The 21,044-nt window shown below is 33.8% G+C and overlaps 4 protein-coding genes across 4 annotated transcripts in view; 1 reads left to right on the forward strand and 3 right to left on the reverse strand.

The window, feature by feature from the left end:
- LOC144841171 (DNA-dependent protein kinase catalytic subunit-like) overlaps positions 1–12,576 on the forward strand; it is a 33,901-nt gene extending 21,325 nt beyond the window's left edge. The window contains exons 52-82 of the mRNA XM_078697392.1: positions 111–232; positions 680–811; positions 1,076–1,255; positions 1,705–1,792; positions 1,895–2,018; positions 2,190–2,328; positions 2,410–2,487; positions 2,570–2,680; positions 2,824–2,949; positions 3,461–3,559; positions 3,844–4,067; positions 4,519–4,669; positions 4,976–5,150; positions 5,260–5,370; positions 5,485–5,570; positions 5,761–5,917; positions 6,150–6,313; positions 6,479–6,601; positions 6,775–6,954; positions 7,364–7,534; positions 7,630–7,689; positions 7,860–7,998; positions 8,363–8,430; positions 8,735–8,955; positions 9,043–9,138; positions 9,738–9,824; positions 9,964–10,035; positions 10,262–10,463; positions 10,993–11,181; positions 11,490–11,626; positions 11,924–12,576. Coding sequence (XP_078553518.1) covers positions 111–232; positions 680–811; positions 1,076–1,255; positions 1,705–1,792; positions 1,895–2,018; positions 2,190–2,328; positions 2,410–2,487; positions 2,570–2,680; positions 2,824–2,949; positions 3,461–3,559; positions 3,844–4,067; positions 4,519–4,669; positions 4,976–5,150; positions 5,260–5,370; positions 5,485–5,570; positions 5,761–5,917; positions 6,150–6,313; positions 6,479–6,601; positions 6,775–6,954; positions 7,364–7,534; positions 7,630–7,689; positions 7,860–7,998; positions 8,363–8,430; positions 8,735–8,955; positions 9,043–9,138; positions 9,738–9,824; positions 9,964–10,035; positions 10,262–10,463; positions 10,993–11,181; positions 11,490–11,626; positions 11,924–12,128 — 4,217 coding nt within the window. The 3' untranslated portion in view covers positions 12,129–12,576. The remainder of the gene's footprint in view (positions 1–110; positions 233–679; positions 812–1,075; positions 1,256–1,704; positions 1,793–1,894; positions 2,019–2,189; positions 2,329–2,409; positions 2,488–2,569; positions 2,681–2,823; positions 2,950–3,460; positions 3,560–3,843; positions 4,068–4,518; positions 4,670–4,975; positions 5,151–5,259; positions 5,371–5,484; positions 5,571–5,760; positions 5,918–6,149; positions 6,314–6,478; positions 6,602–6,774; positions 6,955–7,363; positions 7,535–7,629; positions 7,690–7,859; positions 7,999–8,362; positions 8,431–8,734; positions 8,956–9,042; positions 9,139–9,737; positions 9,825–9,963; positions 10,036–10,261; positions 10,464–10,992; positions 11,182–11,489; positions 11,627–11,923) is intronic.
- Positions 1–21,044, reverse strand: part of LOC144840212 (sorcin-like) — a 134,448-nt gene that overhangs the window by 51,497 nt on the left and 61,907 nt on the right. The window lies entirely within an intron of this gene.
- LOC144839252 (stAR-related lipid transfer protein 5-like) lies at positions 13,236–16,030 on the reverse strand. The gene is made up of 5 exons (XM_078694568.1): positions 15,929–16,030; positions 15,472–15,521; positions 15,145–15,277; positions 14,619–14,833; positions 13,236–13,433 (listed from the first exon to the last, which is right to left on the reverse strand). The coding sequence occupies exons 1-5, from the start codon at positions 16,028–16,030 to the stop codon at positions 13,283–13,285; spliced, it is 651 nt and encodes a 216-aa protein (XP_078550694.1). The 3' UTR covers positions 13,236–13,282.
- LOC144840238 (uncharacterized) lies at positions 18,474–20,598 on the reverse strand. Its single transcript, XM_078695988.1, has 5 exons — positions 20,461–20,598; positions 19,979–20,174; positions 19,694–19,762; positions 19,415–19,555; positions 18,474–19,068 (listed from the first exon to the last, which is right to left on the reverse strand). The coding sequence occupies exons 1-5, from the start codon at positions 20,520–20,522 to the stop codon at positions 18,952–18,954; spliced, it is 585 nt and encodes a 194-aa protein (XP_078552114.1). The 5' UTR covers positions 20,523–20,598; the 3' UTR covers positions 18,474–18,951.

Raw genomic sequence — 21,044 nt, forward strand, 5'->3', positions numbered from 1 at the left:
TATTCTGTAAAGACTTTGTTACTAAAAAAAACATTGGCATTTTTAGTTTATCCAGGTACCTATCAGCACATTATATGATACTTTCATCTTCCTCTTTGTAAATTTTGTAGGTGATGCTGCATCAGCAAGAAACAAGGAGATTCTTCGTCTGAAACGGCGTTTTCTGAAAGATAAGTCACAACAGCATGTCCACTTTGCTCGTCAAGTATCAAAAAAGAAACAAAAAATTTCGGTACGAATGTTGTAATTAAACTTTGGTTCAGTAAGCAAGAATCTATATATAAATTTACGTATAAGCAAAATTAACTTACTGTAAACTGATTTAAATTTCGGTAGGAATGTTGTATGTTGAATCAATAACCAACATGTAAGAATAAACAAAATAAATAACTTACTGTAAACTGATTTAAATTAGGTTTTAATGTTGTATTTAAACTTTGAATCAGTGACCAACTTGTAAGAATAAACAAAATTAACTTACTGTAAACTGATATAAATTTGGTTTTAATTGGTATTTTAACTTTTGTTTAGTAACCAACATGTAAGAATAACCAAAATTAACTTACTGTTAAATGATTTAAATTTGGTAGGAATGTTGTATTTAAACTTTGAATCATATCAGTAACCAACCTTTAAGAACAAAATGTACTTACTGTTAACCAGTTTTTCTGTTTAACAGCATGAGACAAAGCAAGAACATGAAAAGCATCTGAATGCTGTAACGATGTACCGGCAGTATCGTAAAGGAGATCTACCAGACATCCAGATTAAGAACTCTTATGTTATTGCACCTCTTCAAGCATTAGCTCAGGTAATCATTACCTAATTGTTTTCTCTCTTTATTAACACTCTCATACAATAAACAAAGCTTGTATTGATTAATTGTATTTGAACTGGCTGTTTTGGGCTAATTTAGCTCCCTAAACTTCTCGCTGTTTATATTTTAGCAGAAGATCTGCAAGGTGTTTGCGAGTGACCAGTTGAATACGCCTTTTGATTACACTTTCTTTTAGTATGTTCATTTGTTGGATTGTTCCATTCTTTTATGGGTAACATTACATATTTTCCCCTACAGCATGATGCTACTTTAGCACAGATGTTGTTTACAGCCCTCTTCTGTGGAATATTTACACAAATCGAAGAAGTAAAGCGTGAAGTGGAAGCAGCAACAGTTGTCAGTGATGTGAATCAACATCTAAACAACATGATCAGTTCCTCAACTAAATACTTTCCTCCATTCATTCACAGTATACAGGTAAATCATGATGTATCTTTCTTATACTCTTTTCACACCTGCATAAAGTGTTACAACTTGTAACTCCTGATTTATTACATGTTTTCATACATGCATACACTGACTGTGAGAAATCTCAGGAGAAAGCATAGTTGTGCCCTATTTGATCACCATGACTGGTCAGTTTTATACCAGGGCAATACATGCGCGCAGTAACAACTCAGGACATTTCGGGACAAAAACAGACCTCTCATCGGTGTGTTTTTCCAGAAAATTTTTTTCACAATATGCAAACCTGGTTACAACTTGTTACTTTTTGCAGGTGTGAAAAGGGTTTTCATTAGTTATCTTATTCAATTTGTATCATTATTATAATTATGTACTTTATTCAAGTCTAGTCTACAGAAAGTTTGCATTGTCATTTCAAGCATTACCTTTCACACACTCAAAGGCAAAATTTATTTTTTTAGGAGATAACATTCCATCATTCCAAGCAACTGAACCTTGACCCCTCTGCAGTGAGCACAGCTAGTTTGATGAGCCAGGAAATAAATATGGGTAAGTTTACTATCGAAATAATGGATGTTATAATTATGATTAGTTAACTCTTTTTCTTCATTAGAGTACTAACTTTTATATCAACGCTACTATGTATTGTAGGAATTGTTTTATTAGAAGAAAAGTTGATGAAAAAATGTTGGAGTGAGGAGAGTCGTCGAAAGAAACCACGACTAGAGAAAGATCAACTGTCGCCAGAGATCAGCACATGGATTGAACTGTCCAGGTGGGTTAAAAAGATAATCATAAACTTATTGATGCCCTTGAGTCTTATATAAGTTCCACACACATTTGAAATCCACCTACAATCTGCCACTAGGTAGTCGTAATGTAGTTTTGATGTTTACCAGAAACAATTTCAAGTCAATACAAGATATACACAATAACTTCTTTTCAGGCTGTACAAAGCTGTTGGTGAGTTTGATGTACTTCAGGGTATCTTTACAAGCAGGATAGGCACAAAAGATATTACCAAGAAAGCAGTAGAGACAGAGGCTAGAGGGGACTATGCAACTGCATGTAAGCTGTACAATGAGGTATGATCATAACTCACTCAAAGTCAAAGGTCAAAAGTTGTTTGGAAACGTGTTAATTTCTTTCTTTTTTTTCCCCATTAGGCTTTGACACGTGATGACTGGGCCGGTCCAGAACCCCAACAAATTGAACAAGATTTTTGGGATGAAGCTCGTCTAAATGTAAGTTTTCCTTTTCACTATTTTGACTTCATTTTCAGTAAAATTTGCTATTTTTACAGCTTATTGTACAATTGTTTTTTAGTGTTGTAACCAACTGAGCCAGTGGAAGGAACTTGAAAAATATTCTGTTGAAAACATCGATGAGCAAAGACCGCCTGACCTCACTCGGATCTGGTCTGACCAATATTATAAGGTATATTGACATTTTGGTTAGTTATTCTAGTTTATATATCTTGCATTAAATATCTGCCGTATACAGTCACAGTTAAACCACAAAGACTTTGAAATATTGCCTTACTTTATTATTTATGATTTTGTATATATTTTTTGATATAGGATTGCTACATGCCATATATGGTAAGAAGCAAATTGAAAATGTTGCTATCTGGAGGAGAAGATGAGTCACTATTACAGTTCATTGACCTTTCAATGAAAGACCAAGATAAGCGTGATTTTCTGGAGGTAAACATTTGAAAAATACTTTTTAAAATTTGATAACAATCTTTTCTTTTTTCTCTAGGACTGGTCTTCCTGATCTAATATTCATTATAAGAATCCATTTTTAAAGATATAATTATTGTCCCTGTATTGAACCTTTTATATAATTGGATCGGAAAAAACATTATTTTACCTGAAAAAACTGTAATTTAAAGGGAAAAAGAGTCAAATTGACTGGAAGTCAACAGGTTTTGGTTTGATTTAACGATTTATATTAGTTTTTTTTTCTACGGAAGTGATTACCTTTATTAAAACTGCGAAATGGCCTATTCTAAAGCTCTGTCTACACTATCAAACTAGTTTGACAAAAATAGTGTGATGTGCCTAAATATGGTAGTGATATGCCCAAATATGATAGTGTTATATGATGATGATATATCATCATGTCCATATATATTTGTTGAACTAGTTTGATAGTGTAGACCGAGTCTTTCTTGTTATGTGTTGAAATCATATTTTACTTGTTCTGTTTCAGTCTTCATTCAGTGAGGAGTTGGGCCTTTTGTACATCCTTCAAGAAGATTACAACAGAGCAAAGTATTACATAAATGAGTACTTGCAGTTATTTTTACAGGTAAACTATTCACTAAACTTATTCTGTTAAATCAAGAATCTTGGAAATTCTCACCTTGGTAACTAGCATTTTGTCAAGTATATTTCTTGCTTTGTATATTTCATTTCATCATCCAGAATTTTTTTTTAAATAAAGGTAACAAATAATCAATATATTGGTGATGTCACAAAAGCTTACTAAAATCTTGAGTTTTCTGTATTATACTTCTTCCTAGATCTTCCACTTATAATGGACTTAAATATTAAATGAGTGTTTGAATAATTTGTAACATTGTTTTTTGCTAGAATTGGTGTGGTCTTGGTCAGCTCATGTCAACAAGCCGAATGAAAGAGCTTCGTAGTGTACAGAGAGTAACTGAAGTCAAAGAATTTCTTCATGTTATTACGTCAAGTAAACCAAATGTTTCCGACAATGCTGCAATTTTTGTGTTGCTTGATAAATGGAATAATCGATATCCAGACCCAACGCAAGATCCGATAAATGTTTGGGATGATGTCACAACTAATAGGTAAGTTTTCGACCAATCAGTTTTTTTATATTGAAATAGCTATGTTACCATCATTGATTATTTACTTCATTGCTTCGTTCCTCAAGAACACAGTTGTAGCATAACAACAGAAACATCAAGACATTCTCAACTCTACCATAATGCTGTTCATCAAACCTTACTTAAGCTCTGTCTACACTATTGTATCAAACTAGTTTGACAAAAAAAGTGTGATGTGCCCAAATATAGTAGTGATATGCTTAAATATGGTAGTGATATGACATTACATGTCCATATATGGGCACATCACATTTTTTTGTCACATAAAGTTTGATAGTGTAGACAGAGCTTAAGGTTTCTTGTAAGTGTAATAGTAACAATGTAAATAATTAATAGTTTCATTTGCACAAGTAAAAGAGATATAGAAGAGAACTTGTAAATTGTTTAATGAATTAATTTTTTTTTTCTAAAGGTCCTTTTTTATGGATAAGTTTACAACAAGAGGAAGATCTGATGACACCGAAGACAGTGAGATGATCTCACAAGATACAAATTTATGTGAAAGAATTGAACTTGGAAACCTGACGATGCAATTGAAGATGGCAGACAGTGCTTGTCAAATGGTAAGATACTCTCTTGTTTAATAATACTAATAATAATAATATTTATTTAGTCACCAATGAAAAATAACCAGGAGTGAGAATAGGCTAAAGCCTAAAGAGTTTCTGAACTCACTCCATATAATACAAATAAAACCTTGTCAAGAAAATTAAACAATTTTAATACAAATAAACTATACATAACATGAAATAAAGTGTTAGAGCAGCCTTAAATATTGAAATTGTTTGTTTTAAAAAAAAAGCATTTTTCAAACCAAAATAAAAAAAAAATACAATAAATTTTTGAAATAATTTTTTTTTCTCTTTTAGGCTAACTTTTCAGTGGCAAAGAAAAGCTTAAAGAAAAGCTACTGCATCCTTAAAAACCATGGTAGTCTGCTGCCAGAGTGGACATTTGCATATGTGAATATGCATCAAACACAGGCACCGTTATTGGATGCAAATAGCAGAGTTACTACAGTGTTAGCAACGTTCAACCCCTTAGGTTAGTAAGAAATATTTATTACGCTCTGTCTACACTATAAAACTTTTATGTGACAAAAAAATGTTATTTTACATCTCGAGTCACTAAAGAGAGATTATTTTTTTTATAGAGAAACTGAGTAGCTTACCTGTTTTGCAAGAAGAGATGCCAATTAGGATTAGATTCAATCTGAAATTGAGCAGCTCATATGAAATTATTGCACATACACTACTTGAGTCAGGTAAGAGAAATAAGCTGTTTACTTACTTTAAGTCACACACTTGGAATCAAAGTTTTATACAATCTGGTATAATCATCAGTTATGATACCTTCTAGCTATATAATTATTTTCTAGGTGAGACAGTCTTTCAAGAAATAGATGAAAGTAAACTGCGGAAATTAAAAGAGTTGATTACTATCCAATCAGATGATCCAAATGAGGTAACTGTAAGAATTTTAAGAGTTCAAGTTTTTGTTGCTGTATCATAATGGCTTACATTATGTATACAACTATTAGCATTGTAGCTTGAAAATAAACAAATCACAAGTAAACAAAGTTATAACTACAAATACAATAAAAGAGACAAAATAAAAAAAAAAAAACAATAACTTGTATATGTCTGATTCTTAGATTGCAGAGGATTTATTTAACAATGCCTACAGCCATCTTAAGAAGGCTGTGGATTGTGCCTTCCAGGCAACATCTGCTGAGGTTGGGCCTATAACTAGCCAGGCCCACATGGCCATGGCTTCATACTGTGATAAGCTGCTTCGATGTCAAGAAGAAGGTACAATGTGCTTGAAGATTATTTATTTTAAAGAATAATTAACTAAACTCATTGGAAAAAATTGCCCTAATTATTTTGATAAATGGTCTTGTAAGTTTATATAAGTTCTTATTTCTCTCCCTTTCTCTTCATATAATCATCATAATTATATTTATATTACCAAATTTACCTATCTTATATACATTTTTCTATTATCATTATTGTCAAATTATACTTTCATTTATTAATACAGATAAGAAGTTAAACCTAAAACACTTTGAATCGTTTCCACTTGCGATAGTAACCAACACACTTCAGGCCATGAAGGACGGTTCATCCGAAGCAATACAACGATTCCCTAGACTCCTCCAACTGGTAGAATCCCATCCAGACACTGCAAAGGAATTTATAGACAAGGTGAACATAATACAGTACAGTACTAGAACATTTATACCAAAGGATTCAAAGTCTGGTAGTATGTTTGGCTCGAGCCCATAATCTTTAGATCATAAGCCTGGAATCATACCTCAAGACCAGCAATCTTGAATTACTAAAGTTTTATTTGTATATATTTGTTTTCAGTCTAGCAGTGTACCCTGCTGGATGTTTATTAGTTGGATTAGTCAGATGGTCGCTCTATTGGATAAAGATTCTGGTCACACGGTTCATGGCATTGTAACAGACATTGCTACAAATTATCCTCAGGTATTGTACTGTATATATCAATGTTGTTAAGGCCTTTTTCAATTATACTTAATCTGCAACTTAACCTACTTCTTCTACGATGATATGATTGGAAGCCTTCAAAACCATCATGCTTTAGCTCCACTATTTTATCAACAACATTAATCCTTATTATTTACATTCCTCCACATCAGGCTCTTTGTTACCCTTTCAAGATCAGTAGTGATAATTTCAAGTTTAACAAAAGTACCAACACTGGAGCAAAGAATTCTGAAGCGGTGGAGCGTATCCAAGATGAGCTGACCAAAGTACCCATGATAGAAAGCTTTATCAATGCTCTTAACCAACTTAGCAATCCTGATCATCTGTTCAAAGTAAGTAACTCAGTTCAACAAAGGCAATCTAACAACAGGATGCTGAGCTCCGGAGATCAAATGGTTTATCTGTGACTGCGACATGACCAGTTCCACTCCACCGTGCGCCGCGAAGAATATGTACATAGTACAGTACTGTGGTATTTGTCGCAGCCAGACATAAGATCAAAAGACTATTACACGTTCCTATCTTGGCAAGGCGAGCTCAGTGTCCTGTTGTTAGATTGCCTTGGTTCAACACTGCCCTCTCTAAGACTGCTATAAGTATGTAGTGATCAAGATAATTTATTAACATTTTAAAGTTAAAATTATTAAAAGAATAAAAGGACAAAACACAACTAGAAATGATTACACTGTTTTTATAAACCAATTTCACCCATATTTGCTTTTAACTTTCTTTCTTGCCCAGGATTGGACCAAGGAAATAGCTCAGCTGTTTAAGGCTCCTGTACTTGACAAGTCAGCCATTCTGAAATCATTTAAACAGATGTATACAGCTTTGTTTGATTACAGTAGTTCCCGTGGTAACGCTGATCCTGGTGCTGCTGTGTTTGGAAACTTTAGACGTAAATTTGCTCAGGTGCTTTGTCTTATTGTGCTTGTTTTTAGCTTTTTATGTCAGAAAAAATTTTGGAATTTTTGAAATATTGAAATTATTGTGGTTTTTTGTTCCAGGATTTTCAAAAAAAAGTCATTGCTGAATTTGGAAAAGATGGCAGCAAGTTGGCAAAGAAGGTAATCAACTTAGATTTGACATGAAATGAATGAATTTGTGTTGGTAATGAATTTTAATTAAAGAAGTACAGATAATCAATTACAATCTTGATCTGAAAAATTCCCCAGTAAAATTTGTTATTAAAAGCCAGGTTGTAATTAACATATCTTGATTGTTATCTTGTACATAGACAGTGTCCGCAAGCTGTAGAAAGATCCAGGGTGAAATTGAACGGACGAAGCGGTCCATCCCAAGTAATATTAAAGAGTATTCAACTTGGTTCCTGGACTTCCACACAATCAATCCAAATCAGGAGCTGGAAATTCCAGGTAACATGTTTACACCTTGGCAGTCAGTACAGTAACAGTCAGTTATTTGTGTTTTACAAACTTTGTTGATCACACTTAAGCAAGATCTCTCTCAAATACTAAGTATTTCACTTCACTAAGTAAGTCACTATTATATTTAAGGATTTCTCTTAAATGATTAGCACTACACTATCAAACAAAAAAGTGTGATATGCCTAAATAATTATGGTTATCATCGTGTCCATATATGGGCACATCACATTTATTTGTCACATAAAGTTTGATAGTGTAGACTGAGCTTAAGTGTTTTCTTTAGCCTGTGATTAGTGATTACCATCACAGTAATTCATATTCCATTTCCTAATCTAAATTTCATTTATTTCAGGTCAATATGATGGCAAGACAAAACCACTCTTATCACACCATGTGACTATAGCTGGTTTTAGTGAACAGGTACTTTTATACTTAAACCTATCAATGCACCTGTATAATGAGTTAATGTTCCTCTGCTAAGTTTAAACCTGTAGCTAAGTGGGGTTTGAGTTTCCCCCGAATCCTCCTTTTTCCTGACATTCTCTTGAGATCAGCAATGGAAGCGATGCATTTGAGATTATTACGAAAATAGAGACATGCACATATCCAAAAGCGCATTGGGGAATTTTGGGATGATTGGTATAGTACAGTGTATTTAAGTTATGTATAGAATAATTGCTGTCATTGTTCCTCAATAGCAAATTGCTGTGATTATTCTATTCAGGTGAAAGTGATGTCATCTCTTAGAAAACCCAAACGAATTATAATCCGGGGTAACGATGAAAAGGATCACATGTTTTTAGCAAAGGGTGGAGAAGATCTTAGACTGGATCAACGAGTTGAGCAGCTCTTTACACTCATGAATGAGATTTTGGAAAAGGATGCAACGTGTTGTCAGCGTGGGTTAAAACTGAAGACATATCAAGTTATTCCAATGACACCTAGGTACATTACCAATAAAATTAACAAAATGTGCTAGATTAAAATAGCCTTTAGTAAGATTTTATGATGTTTAACATTTTATCATTACAGGTTGGGTTTGATAGAATGGTTACAGAAAACGTGTGTGTTTCGTGAGTTTCTTTACGGAGCGATGACAGAGTCACAACTTAAACGTTATAATTCTGCGTAAGTTTTATAATGTAGAATTCTACACACAGTACTGCAGTACAGTATATGTATAGAATTCTACACACAGTACTGCAGTACAGTATATGTATAGAATTCTACACACAGTACTGCAGTACAGTATATGTATAGAATTCTACACACAGTACTGCAGTACAGTATATGTATAGAATTCTACACACAGTACTGCAGTATATGTATTGATTATTACACACATTACTGCAGTATATGTATTGAATATTACACACATTACTGCAGTATATGTATTAATACACACTTTACTGCAGTATATGTATTAATACACATGGTACTGCAGTATATGTATTGATTAATACACACAGTACCGCAGTACAGTATATGTATTGATTATTACACACAGCACCGCAGTACAGTATATGTATTGATTAATACACACAGTACCGCAGTACAGTATATGTATTGATTAATACACACAGTACCGCAGTACAGTATATATATATTGATTAATACACACAGTACCACAGTACAGTATATGTATTGATTAATACACACATTACTGCAGTATATGTATTAATGCACACAGTACTGCAGTAAATGTATTTGTTTCTCACTTTGTACAGAAATGGTTCTAGAGCAAAGATTTTTGCTTGGGTTAAAAAATTTGGAGGTGGACAGCAATTGAATCAGCAGTATGAAAAGATGTACAGGTAATGATCACACTGAAACCTTTTATTTTGACTGTCAATAAAGTGACAATATATCATCATTTGCATTTTTCATAGAACATATAGTATTCTGATATAAGTTATTTCATTATTTGATGAACTATTGTTTTGCTTTTTATAGCAAGGCAAATCGTACAGAAACCCTGGCTTGTTTTAGAGACTGTGAATCCCAAGTACCACCAGATTTACTTCGGTTCGTATTGCTTTTATGCTTTATTTCAAACAATATAAAACTAATTTAAATACATTTTTATAACCTATTTAAACAGTATATAAAGATGTTTATTGTTAGTGTATGTTGAATACTGTCGGAGAAATAAGTTAATGTTGCTTATGTGAAAACTTCCGCCAAGTACTACCATTAAATGTATTCCTAGTTTTATGTTGTTTATCGGGATAAATCTATTCTATACATCTAGACAAGCTTTCTTTTCAATGAGTTCTACTCCAGAAGCTTTCCTTACCTTAAGGACGCATTTCATACGCACGCACAGCGTCCTCTGCATCTGTCAATATCTACTTGGAATTGGTGATCGTCATCTGTCAAACTTCTTGGTCGACATGGAAACAGGCGGAATGATCGGCATTGATTTTGGACATGCATTTGGATCAGCAACACAGGTTATTATGCAAATTAATATTTAGTAGTGTAGTAGATTAGTAGTTTAGAATGGTAGTTGTTGATATACAAATTATACCCTTTCCAACTTGTAACCAGGTTTGCATAGTGTGAAAATAATTTTGTATCAGAACACACTGATAAGAGGCCTGTTTTGTTCCGAGATATCCCGAGTTCTTACTGCACACGCATGTATTGCCCTAGTATTAAACTGACTAATCATAGTAATCAAATAAAGTGCAACTACGCTTTCCTTCCAAAATTTCTCAGAGTTTGCGTATGCGTATGCCTGTGTGAAAACGTGTAATAAACCGGGAGATCAAACCTGGTACAAGTTGTAACAATTTATGCAGATGTGAAACAGTTATTTAGTTCATTACATGATTGCTAGAACTGGTGTCATCAAATAAGTCAAGTGCATATGTAAATAAGTAAAAAAAATACAATTATACATCTAACAGCCATTGACTACTGTAATTGTAGTTTTTAAGTAGCATTTATTTTGCATGCAAATCTTTATTTTTTATATAGTTTTTACCAGTTCCTGAATTGTTGCCATTTCGATTGACACGACAAATAATGAATCTGATGCTCCCATTCAATCAAGACGGATTACTTCAAAGCACTATGTGTCACACGCTCAGAGCAATACGCAACAACCACGATTTACTTCTCAACACGATGGACGTGTTTATAAAGGAGCCGTCACTGGACTGGAAAGTAAGGCATCTTCACAGATTATTGCCTTTCTTACCATGCTGCCTAAAGCTCTGTCTGCAATATCAAACTTTATGTGGCAAAATAATGTGATGTTCCCATATATGGACATGATGATGTCATATCACTACCATATTTGGGCATATCACAATTTTTTTTCAAATTTGTCAAACTAGTTTGATAGTTCAGACAGAACTTAAGTTGTCTTATTCTTTATTATTATTTATTCTCATATATGAAAGGTGCAGACTATATTAATGGTGTTTTTTTAGGTGTTAGGATTTATATTTTTTTGACAATAATTCTTTTAGGAATTTGCTCAGAAAGCAGTTACACAGAGGACTGATGAGGATGAGGTGGATGGAGGTGACATGTCATGGTACCCTAAAGAAAAAGTCAGCTACGCCAAGGCCAAATTTAAAGGAGCTAACCCAGCATATATAACCAGGTTAGTATAATATATCATTTTGGTAGGCCTATTACTGTTATTGCTAATATTGAAGAGGTTAATCAAATATACATAGTTGAAACTCATGGTGTAAAGCTCTGTCTACACTATCACACATATCACTACCATATTTGGGCACACACTTTTTTTGTCAAACTAGTTTGATAGTGTAGACAGGGCTTAAGAAACCATGGAGGAATTTCCTCCATGAAGAAACTATGTTTTGAAGAAAACTGATGGACTATTCCATAATGTTTTAGGGTGTCTTGTTTCTTAAGTGCATAATTATTTTCTCAGACAAGAACTTCATCTTGGTCATGGTACAAAGCCTGTGTGTGTATCATTCAAAAGCGTGGCTAAAGGTGATCCTAAGTACAACCAGAGAGCTCGGGAACCAGACCACGACCTAAGTGTTGAAACACAGGTAGCATGTTTGATTGACCAGGCTACTGACGCTAATGCTATGGCCAGGATATATCATGGATGGGAACCATGGATGTAGGCTGATGTTCATAAATGGTTTCTCAATTCTCAGTGCTGCAAATATAGACACAAATATGATAAGGTTATTTCTTTTTTTTTGGAACATGTATTCATATCATTTTACTAAATTTCAGGTGAAAAAAATAACCACAAAACTACACTTTTCTGTGTTATTAGCATCATCAAACTATACCAAGCTTAATTGACCAAATAATATGGTACATCTGCATTGAAATAAAAACTGATGTGTCAGGTATGTTTATGCAGATATACCAACTAAAGTGTGGAAAAGGTCATACAAACTTTTAATGCAAACAGGCCCTACTGTATGCAGAACAAGTCTATAAAGCATATATTATGTCTATTATTCCTTTGTCTGGAAAAATAGACGTATTAGTGGCTGAGATCAAATCATAATTTGAACAAAAACAAACAAAACCTTCTTTTCATGAATGGATTCTTAATAACATTTTTTAAAATTATTTTTCTTTTTGTTGAAATAAATCATCTTAATCGTTGACAAATTATGTAAAATCTTTTCACAAAAGTATACTCGTCCTAGTTTAAAATAATTTATTAGATTTCCATGGAGACACTAAGGATGTCTTAAGTATTCGAGTTGCCTTAGGATCTGTATTTATTTCTCTTTATCTTTTTTACGGCCCTACGTCACACTATGACTTTAATCTCCCATTAGATTTATTAGATATTATATTAATCCAAAGGCAAATTACTGAAAAAATGACAATGCTGTGGGTATCAAGGGAGATACAGCATGAAATAAGCAAAAAGCTAAATCAAAACGATAAAGTAAAACAGCCAGAAAAATCTTTTAATACAGTTGTAAAAAAAGAATAATATTCGGTAGCGGGTCCACAGATTTCACTCAATAGGTGTAAGTATAAAATCGTAAATATGTATAAATAAAACACTAGTAATAACAAACTATATACTTTATTCTATTAACAACATTAAGAGTTGTAAATTGTGTATAAAGTTAATTTGTACTGTACAACAATTTGGGAAATATAATGTATATCTTGGTGTGTATTATTATTTTTGTCCACGACATTGTCATTCATTTGTGTTGTTAAAAGTGTTTGTCAATCCTGAGCAATTGCATTGATTTAACTGTATTGTTGGAAACGTACAATCAATGTCAGAGTTTACTTTTTACAAGGTTGTTTTCTTAGCCACCGCAGCCCTGAATAATTGCATTGATTTGACTATATTGCCCGGGATAGCAGAATCCACCAGGGCTTTAGGAAGCATTCCGCCAATGTCAGAGTGTACTATAAAAGTCATTTCACATTTATTCTCATCTCTGTAAGAAAAACAAATGAAAAAAGATTAATAGCAATGATAAGGAGACATGCATTGTATTAAAGCACTCTCCAAAACCATATTTTGAAATCGGTTTATTAAATTCTATGTCGTCATAGTTGGTGTGGGTTATGACATGATGATCGTGAATATGTCAACCGGTAACATGTGTTACACACATTAAACTTGTGATTTTATCTTTCGACGTAGGCTATACAGTTTTCACTTACAATGATAAGGAGACATGCATTATATTAAGGCCAAACCCATATTTTTATATCGGTTATTAAATTCGATGTCGTCGTCATAGTTGGTTTGGGTTATGACATGATGATCGTGAATATGTCGACCGTTAACACATGTTTTACACTTTAAACTTGCCGTGATTTTATCTTTCGACGTACGCGGTTTTCACTTACAAAAGTTTCTATTTTTCAACGTTTCTCTTTTCGTTGGCGTCGTCGCAATGTCGTGATTTGCGTGGTCGTTAAAACGGACGGACGTTATGTCATTTGGTGACGTACACGAATCAACTTGTAAAGTTAAAGACCCCTTCCCTGCAATTTTGGACGTTTTTTGGAAAATAATACATATATATCACTTTAAAAACATTAAACCATGTCATTTCTTGTCTTAAATGTACGTTTTATGGTAAATTATGATAAAAAGTGAGAAACAATGCACTACCTAAGTAGCTCGCGGCGATCGACCTCTCGTGGACGGTCTTAGGCCTAGCCTAGCTAGGCTTAGTTTTGTAGGCCTAGCTGGTAAACATCGGTAACGTACGAACATCGTACGCGAGCTATATACCTAGCCTGATGTTGTATAGTTGCTGCATTAATTGTCTTTCTATTTTTGCCAGACTCCGTTGATACAAATTGGGGAAAACCCGGTATTTTCGCTGAAAAGTTAGGAGTCTTCCATTTGTTTTGGCCTCACGATCGATCGAAAAGTGGGCGAATTACAGGTGAAAAACAAAAATATCAATCCGCGCGCAATGCATTTTGGGATTTATAGCGGGCCGCTATAATTATTAGAATCGACTTATTTTTCACATTTTTAACCGTTTAAAGACGAAAAAAGTTATCGCAATAGGACCATATAGTATTATTTTTACATTAAATATAGTTTGTGATCTTAAATTAGATCTAAAAAACGTAGGGAATGGGGCTTTAAAAGCACTTACTCTGACGAGGTTTTAAAAAAAGCGCCACTTGCGTAGTTTTTACCGCGTACCCATTTGCTTTGGACTGGATACTCTGAAAACTCAATGCTGAAGGAACTCGAGCTGGCAGTTTTTGTTTCTGAATTATTGCTGAGTTTTACAATGTCGACGAATTCACGACTTGATATCATCCCCATTGCTATACTCTTGCACACTGTTCGCAGAATTATCGTGTCCTAAAAATAAAAGTCATGTATACAGTAATGTCGCAAAGATCTGTACATTAACCCACAATTGTTGGCCATAAACAATTTACCTGAACGAAATTTGTTCTTTCTGTGTAAAATATTTTAAAATGAGTAGATGATAATGATCATGTAAAAGGAAATTAAATGTGTCATAACGATGTTTGGAAACAAAAAGGGATTTAGACCAAACGTATTTGTATTAACTTGTTTAACTTCTTTTGTAAGTGTATTATAGACAAATATAAGAAAATAAATGAAAAAAGGAGGTAGGCCTAATACGGAATTCATAAACAACTTACCTGATCGAAATTCTTAACAATGTCGCATGATTCCAGTTGTGTATCCCATTCCATTCTTGTTCCCATTGGTCTGGGAAGCCAGACGTGGAATGCTACATCCAAGTTGCCATTGAGAGTAAGTTCAGTCTTGTATCTATGAAAAAGTCAATACATATTACTGCAACATCCTCAGTGATGTGGGAGTCTGACCAAGGCAATAGATAGCCTTGGTCTTTCAAAGATATACAGTAAAGGCCTAACGATCGACTTTAAGGGTGCATATTTCAATGCTTTAAACAAAGTTCCCTCCCTTACGATTAAGTATTTTTTAAATAATTTGTTTCTTACATGAAACTACCAGCTTCTTTTGACTTCTTCGAGTAAACAATAATACCATCCTTCAAAAAAAAAAGAAGTTTTGTTTTGTTTTGTCCTCATTTACCATGTTTTTAGATTTTATAATAGGGCCTACGTGGTTTTATAGAATTATCCATTTGTCTTTAAGATTTATATTGTGAATTCCTTCTTTTTATGATTTTTTATGAAAATCGATATATGGCCTGATGTGTAGACTCAATTCAAGTGAAAATGTTTTAGTCTCAACGATTAGGCCTATAGGCAAAGTTTTATATAAGTCAAAGATTCTCTCCATGTGAAATGCCATTCTGCGAGTAGTTGTAATTAGTTCAGTCTTGTTTATTTTTTATTAAGTTATATGTAATTTTACTTTCTGTGGACCAGAGATTCAGAATAAAAGATTGAATGAATGAATATCTAATTTACCGAATTAAGTCAAATTTCTTACTGTTTTCTTTGTCTCCGTCCAGTTTTCAGTGTCTTTGTATAGAACTAGAAGTTTCTTTTCTGCTTCTTGCCCAGCTTCTATGTAGTCTATTTGATTTGACATCTTTGATAAGTGTGAGCTGACGTAACAGATAACGGAGCATTTAAGATTCCTTCTATTTTGGGTTGTTGGTTATTTCGTGTGGTTGTTGTTTGATACATTGTAACATTCAAACAGTAGGGTTTCAATGTTTTAGAGGGATACCATCCACATGGCAAATTAGAGATTAACACATAGGCAGGATTGGGGATAGATTTTATAATATTTATGTTAACCTTAGTAGGCATAAAGGCCAATTTACACAGACGATCGGTAACGGAGGTAAACGGAAAACCGCGTAGCTTGTCCCACGTAACCACTCGTCTGTTTCGCGCGCTTTGTGTAAATGGTCATAAGGAATAACATTCTATATTTTACCGTTACCGCTCGTCTGTGTAAATTGGTCATACATGTCTTAATCCTTTATTGAGACAATTTCTGTCAACAACGCAGATGTGAATCAAACCATGGAGTTTCTTTTCTCCATGATCAATCCAAGGACTTGTAATAAATCGTTTGTTATACTGTACAATGTAATGTTTAGAGTGCACACTTAATAGTCCCAAACACTTACTTTCTTTCTGAATCTAGGCCAATCGGTTGTGTATGCACTACACCTGAGACAACCTACAATAACGAGTCATATATGCGAGTCATATGGCCGAGCGGTTAAGGCAGGGGCGCCGTTTATCGTACCTAAAGAGCCAACAACAACATCGGCAAGGGTTCGAGGCCGACTCGCTCCTAGTTCTGGTGGTGGAACAAGTCTTCTCGGATAAGGACTATAAACCGTAGGTCCAGTGTACACAGTTATAACCTGTGTGTACTTTAAAGAACCCAGTTCATTATTCGAAAAAGAGTAGGGGGTTACCCCGGTGAACTGGTTCACACAATAGCCTCTGTATCAGGGGGATTACCACCTATCTGATAGGACAGTGATTAATTCACTATTGGTAATCCTTGGCCACAGTGCCTAAAGACATAAAATAAAATAAATAATAAATAAAAAATAACCTTCAAAGGCCGTTGAATCACCCTTCACAAAATGCGTTTGTTTTACGCTATTTGCAGCCTACAGTATCAAAGTCCAAATATATTAAATGTATTATCAGTAGACCTAATAGATCAATAAATCGGACAATATAGGTTTGAACTTAAATAAGGGGTCAATTAAGTTTATGCAGTTTGCATAGTATGCATTGCCCAGTATGTTTCATCTATATAATGCTGTATACAGTATTATGTGTTGTTATTGTATTGATATTTATGCTGGTCGAATAATAATTAAATAAAAACTTAAAATAACGAAATTACTCGTTATACTGTAAAATTAAACACAACCCTATCTTATTTATTATACATTTATTTCATATTTTGAATCCGTTTTTGAAAATCGATTAATTTTATCCAGCTGCCATTTAGGCACTGAATACTGGAGAGTGATGTGACACTTTGTAATTGTTTTTGTTAGTTTTTCATTTATCTGTTTTTGTATATCTCAGACCAAACATATATAATGTATATTTTTATATGCAAATGACAATAAATGGAACTAATTTTCCACTGAAATAATATATTTAGACGATTTTCGGATTAATACGAATGCCGCAAAATACCGTAACTAATCTGAACAGCGATATTTTCAGAACTTGTCGTTGTCTGTTGGATTATTCTAAAAATCAATAATATGTATATTTAGTATTAAACGGGATTATAATACAGATTAGTCTTTCAATCTGGATATTATTAAAAGGCCTTCATAATCTTTTTGTTTTTTTAGTTTTTACTCAATTGTACGACTGGCGAAAGTCAAACTAAGAAATACGTTAGTTTACAAATATGTATTTATAATCGTTTGTTGATTCACATCCGCGACCCTCGGCAAATGATTATGTTTATTGATAAAGGGATAACACGTGGTTATTCGTAAAATAATAAAAACTTCTTTATTCCAATCTTTTCTAATTCTTAATATTCCAATCGCTCCAGCCTACGTGCCAAAAACATGTTTGTTGCCAGCCATGTTGAACTCAAACCCCCCTAAACATTAAATTTCCTGTTGTGGTATACAGTAAACCACTGCTGTGTTTAGACCGTTAAAATAGCAGCAAGATATCCTAAATTGTACTCATTTAGGGTCTGTTTTGAAGTACGTTCAAATATAGGTCCACGTCATCGTTTAAAAAGCGCGCGCGTGGGCGCTCACGTACGTAAATTTACCCCCTTCAATTTTACCAAAGATTATTTAAACATGGATTAATTCCTTAATTCGTGATTTAAATATTTTATATAGTATGTTAGTATTCTCGCATCACTGCCAAATTCAGAAATACTTATAAATTAGAGGGTGCTTCTTAGTACAATAACGTATATCTTTGTCTTAAAGACAAAATATGTATTGTTGACAGTGTTACACTTATTGAGCCATAAACAACTTAGTTGAGTAAGACAAAAGACAAACAAAGAATTAAACATTCATTATTTTATTTCAAAAACAAAAAGAGTTGAAGGAAAAGTGTTGTGTTGAAATTGATAAAGACCTAGTATAGGCTATTTCCAAAGATCGTGGTTCCAATTTGGAGTCTGAATATTGTGAACCATGTGTGTGCATATATTATATTTTGATCAGTGGCATAAACGTAGAGACCTGAGGCCTCTGGTTTAGGAACCTTAGGTGGCCCGCCAACGCTGGAGGCCTCGGGCGTTTTTAGCCCTTTTCAACATATTTTAATGCCCATGTTTTCCTCTGGGCACTGCTCAGGGGCCCCATAAACTCCGTGCCTAGTGAGCGCTCATAGCCGTTACACCACTGATCAGGATCCTTTATATTTAATGGCTGTAGAATAGATACAAAGAAATACAGTTTGATGATGTGAAATTCAATCTGTTCAATATGGTCCACATTTGATACCCTCATACACATTATAATAATCTTAAATTCTCTTCTATTCTATTTCACACTCTCCTCCAACTTGAGCCATCTTTTTCTTGATTTCTTCTGCTTCTTCTTTACCTATGTCTGCTTTTAATACCTGTGGCACTGACTCAACAAACTTTTTAGCCTGAAATGTAAATTAAAAATTGTTTATTGTGACCCGATAACGGACATCTCAAGAACGTTTGTCTTGAGAGGTAAGTTTTAAATTGTATTTATTTTTTTGTTTATGTCTTTAGGCACATGTGGCCAAGGATTACCAATAGTAATTAATTAATCACTGTCCTATCAGATAGGTGGTAATCCCCCTGATACAGGGGTTATTTTGTGAACTAGTTCACCGGGGTAACCCCTACTCGTCTTGAATGATGACGTGGAGTGCACACGGGTTATAACAAGGTACTGTATTAAGTAATGCGCATTGTTTGATGCGATATTGTTTTAACATAATCATGTCTGTTATAATCATTTACCTGTACAAGGTTCATGGTTGGATTTAGTGCTTTAATTTCTTTAATCAATTTAACTTTGCTAGCTGTATCAAATTTGTTGAGTTTTATTGAAAATGATGTTTGCACTTGTTTTGCTGGAGCATTTTCTTCCTCCTCCTCATCCTGTAGGAGAAAAAATGTTTAAAAGTACAAAAAGTGATTTTTATCATACACAGTACTATGTATTTAAAAATCAGAAATGGGGTGTTAATGCACAGTAATTCCATTTATCCGTCCATAATATGATGAGTCTAGGCTTACCTTTTGTTGACTCTGTTGAACTGGTGCTCCATATGACATGACGGGAGCATCTTGTATATTTAATCTTTCCTAAAAAAAAAATTCAATAAAATTTGTGCTTGTATTTTGGTGTACATATAAAGAATCAAAGTGAGCTAACCATACAATATATTATTTTTGCAAGCTTAAGTTAATGTTCGGCGTGTTTTTAGCATGGTGTAGAAATGGACAAATATTAAAAATTATATTAATATTAATTATGTGTTTATTAATATTATTTCTAGTATGTTTTATTTTCTAACACACCTTCAAATGTTGATTTAGTTGAGACACTTCTAGTAAATTAAGTGTTGCAATCTGGTCAACAATATTTGTTATTTTGTCTGGGTAGACTTTAGGTTCTCCTTCCAATGCTGGCAAGGGGAGTGGGCTGGTACAGAGTGGTCTCGAATGGCTGCAGGACAAGCATCGTAAATGTCTTCTTTCGACTGATTTCTCTAGCCTATTTATTAATAATCAAAAGCAAAGTAAGAATGATTAAAGCTATGCACGCTGTCCAGCTAAGTTCAAAATATACTAAAACTGAAACACTGAAGTCATATAGTATGCCAGGCTTAGGCCTAGCCCTTTACCGGTTATCTTTCACTGAGCGATCACCGAACCGGGACTGTCACTGTGCTGCCAGCGGTAGCCTACAGCTGAGTAGAACACAGACTCAGTAGGCCTAGCCTAGGCCTAGAGAAATATGACAAAATTCACATTAGAAAATAGGTAAAAATATAATTTACCTCCACAGTTTATTGTGTGTTCTGAAACTTTTCCACAATATTCGAGAAAAAGAGGAGCTCATATTTAAAAATGTTTATTTTCAAGTTTCTTTTCGAAATTGTACACACCATGCGTTTTCCACATGAGACAAATTATTATGCCTTAGTAACCTTTGACATTTAAAAAAATAGTCGCATCGCGCGGCGCGGCGGCGAGCACGGCATCAGATCGGATCGTGAGACCTTGTATGAAATTCATTCGTGAGGTGTGGGGCCAAAGAGGGGTGGGAGACAACTTTAAATGTTCTTTTTTTTACTTTGCAAAAACAAACTCAATATCGGATATATTTTAATCATAAGCCACTGGCTTTCCGATCTCCGGTAGATAATCCGAAGATAATAAAAAATCAGATATATAAATTAATTATTAAATTATATGCATATTGACTTTATGATTTATTAGATTAGGCCTATATTTGATTTGAATAACTATTAAGAATCTTTTTAAAATTAAATCAAATCCACATTTACAACATTGTCCTACAAATATTTATTAAAACCAATATAGATTGAAAGGGATTATGCTACGGAAAATTGTGGTTTTT

This window comes from Antedon bifida, chromosome 4 (genome assembly GCF_963402885.1).
Source record: "Antedon bifida chromosome 4, ecAntBifi1.1, whole genome shotgun sequence".
Taxonomy (NCBI): domain Eukaryota; kingdom Metazoa; phylum Echinodermata; class Crinoidea; order Comatulida; family Antedonidae; genus Antedon; species Antedon bifida.

Excerpts from the sequence above, each read along its gene's own strand:
- LOC144839252 (XM_078694568.1), bottom strand. The coding sequence starts at position 16,030 with ATGTCAAATCAAATAGACTACATAGAAGCTGGGCAAGAAGCAGAAAAG. Across the intron at positions 14,834-15,144 it reads TTGTTAAGAATTTCGATCAG|GACACGATAATTCTGCGAAC; the intron begins GTAAGTTGTTTA and ends TTTTATTTTTAG. Across the intron at positions 13,434-14,618 it reads TTTTTTAAAACCTCGTCAGA|AGATGAGAATAAATGTGAAA; the intron begins GTAAGTGCTTTT and ends TTTTTCTTACAG.
- LOC144840238 (XM_078695988.1), bottom strand. The coding sequence starts at position 20,522 with ATGAGCTCCTCTTTTTCTCGAATATTGTGGAAAAGTTTCAGAACACAC. Across the intron at positions 19,763-19,978 it reads AACTAAATCAACATTTGAAG|GAAAGATTAAATATACAAGA; the intron begins GTGTGTTAGAAA and ends TTTTTTTTTTAG. Across the intron at positions 19,556-19,693 it reads TTCAACAGAGTCAACAAAAG|GATGAGGAGGAGGAAGAAAA; the intron begins GTAAGCCTAGAC and ends TTTCTCCTACAG.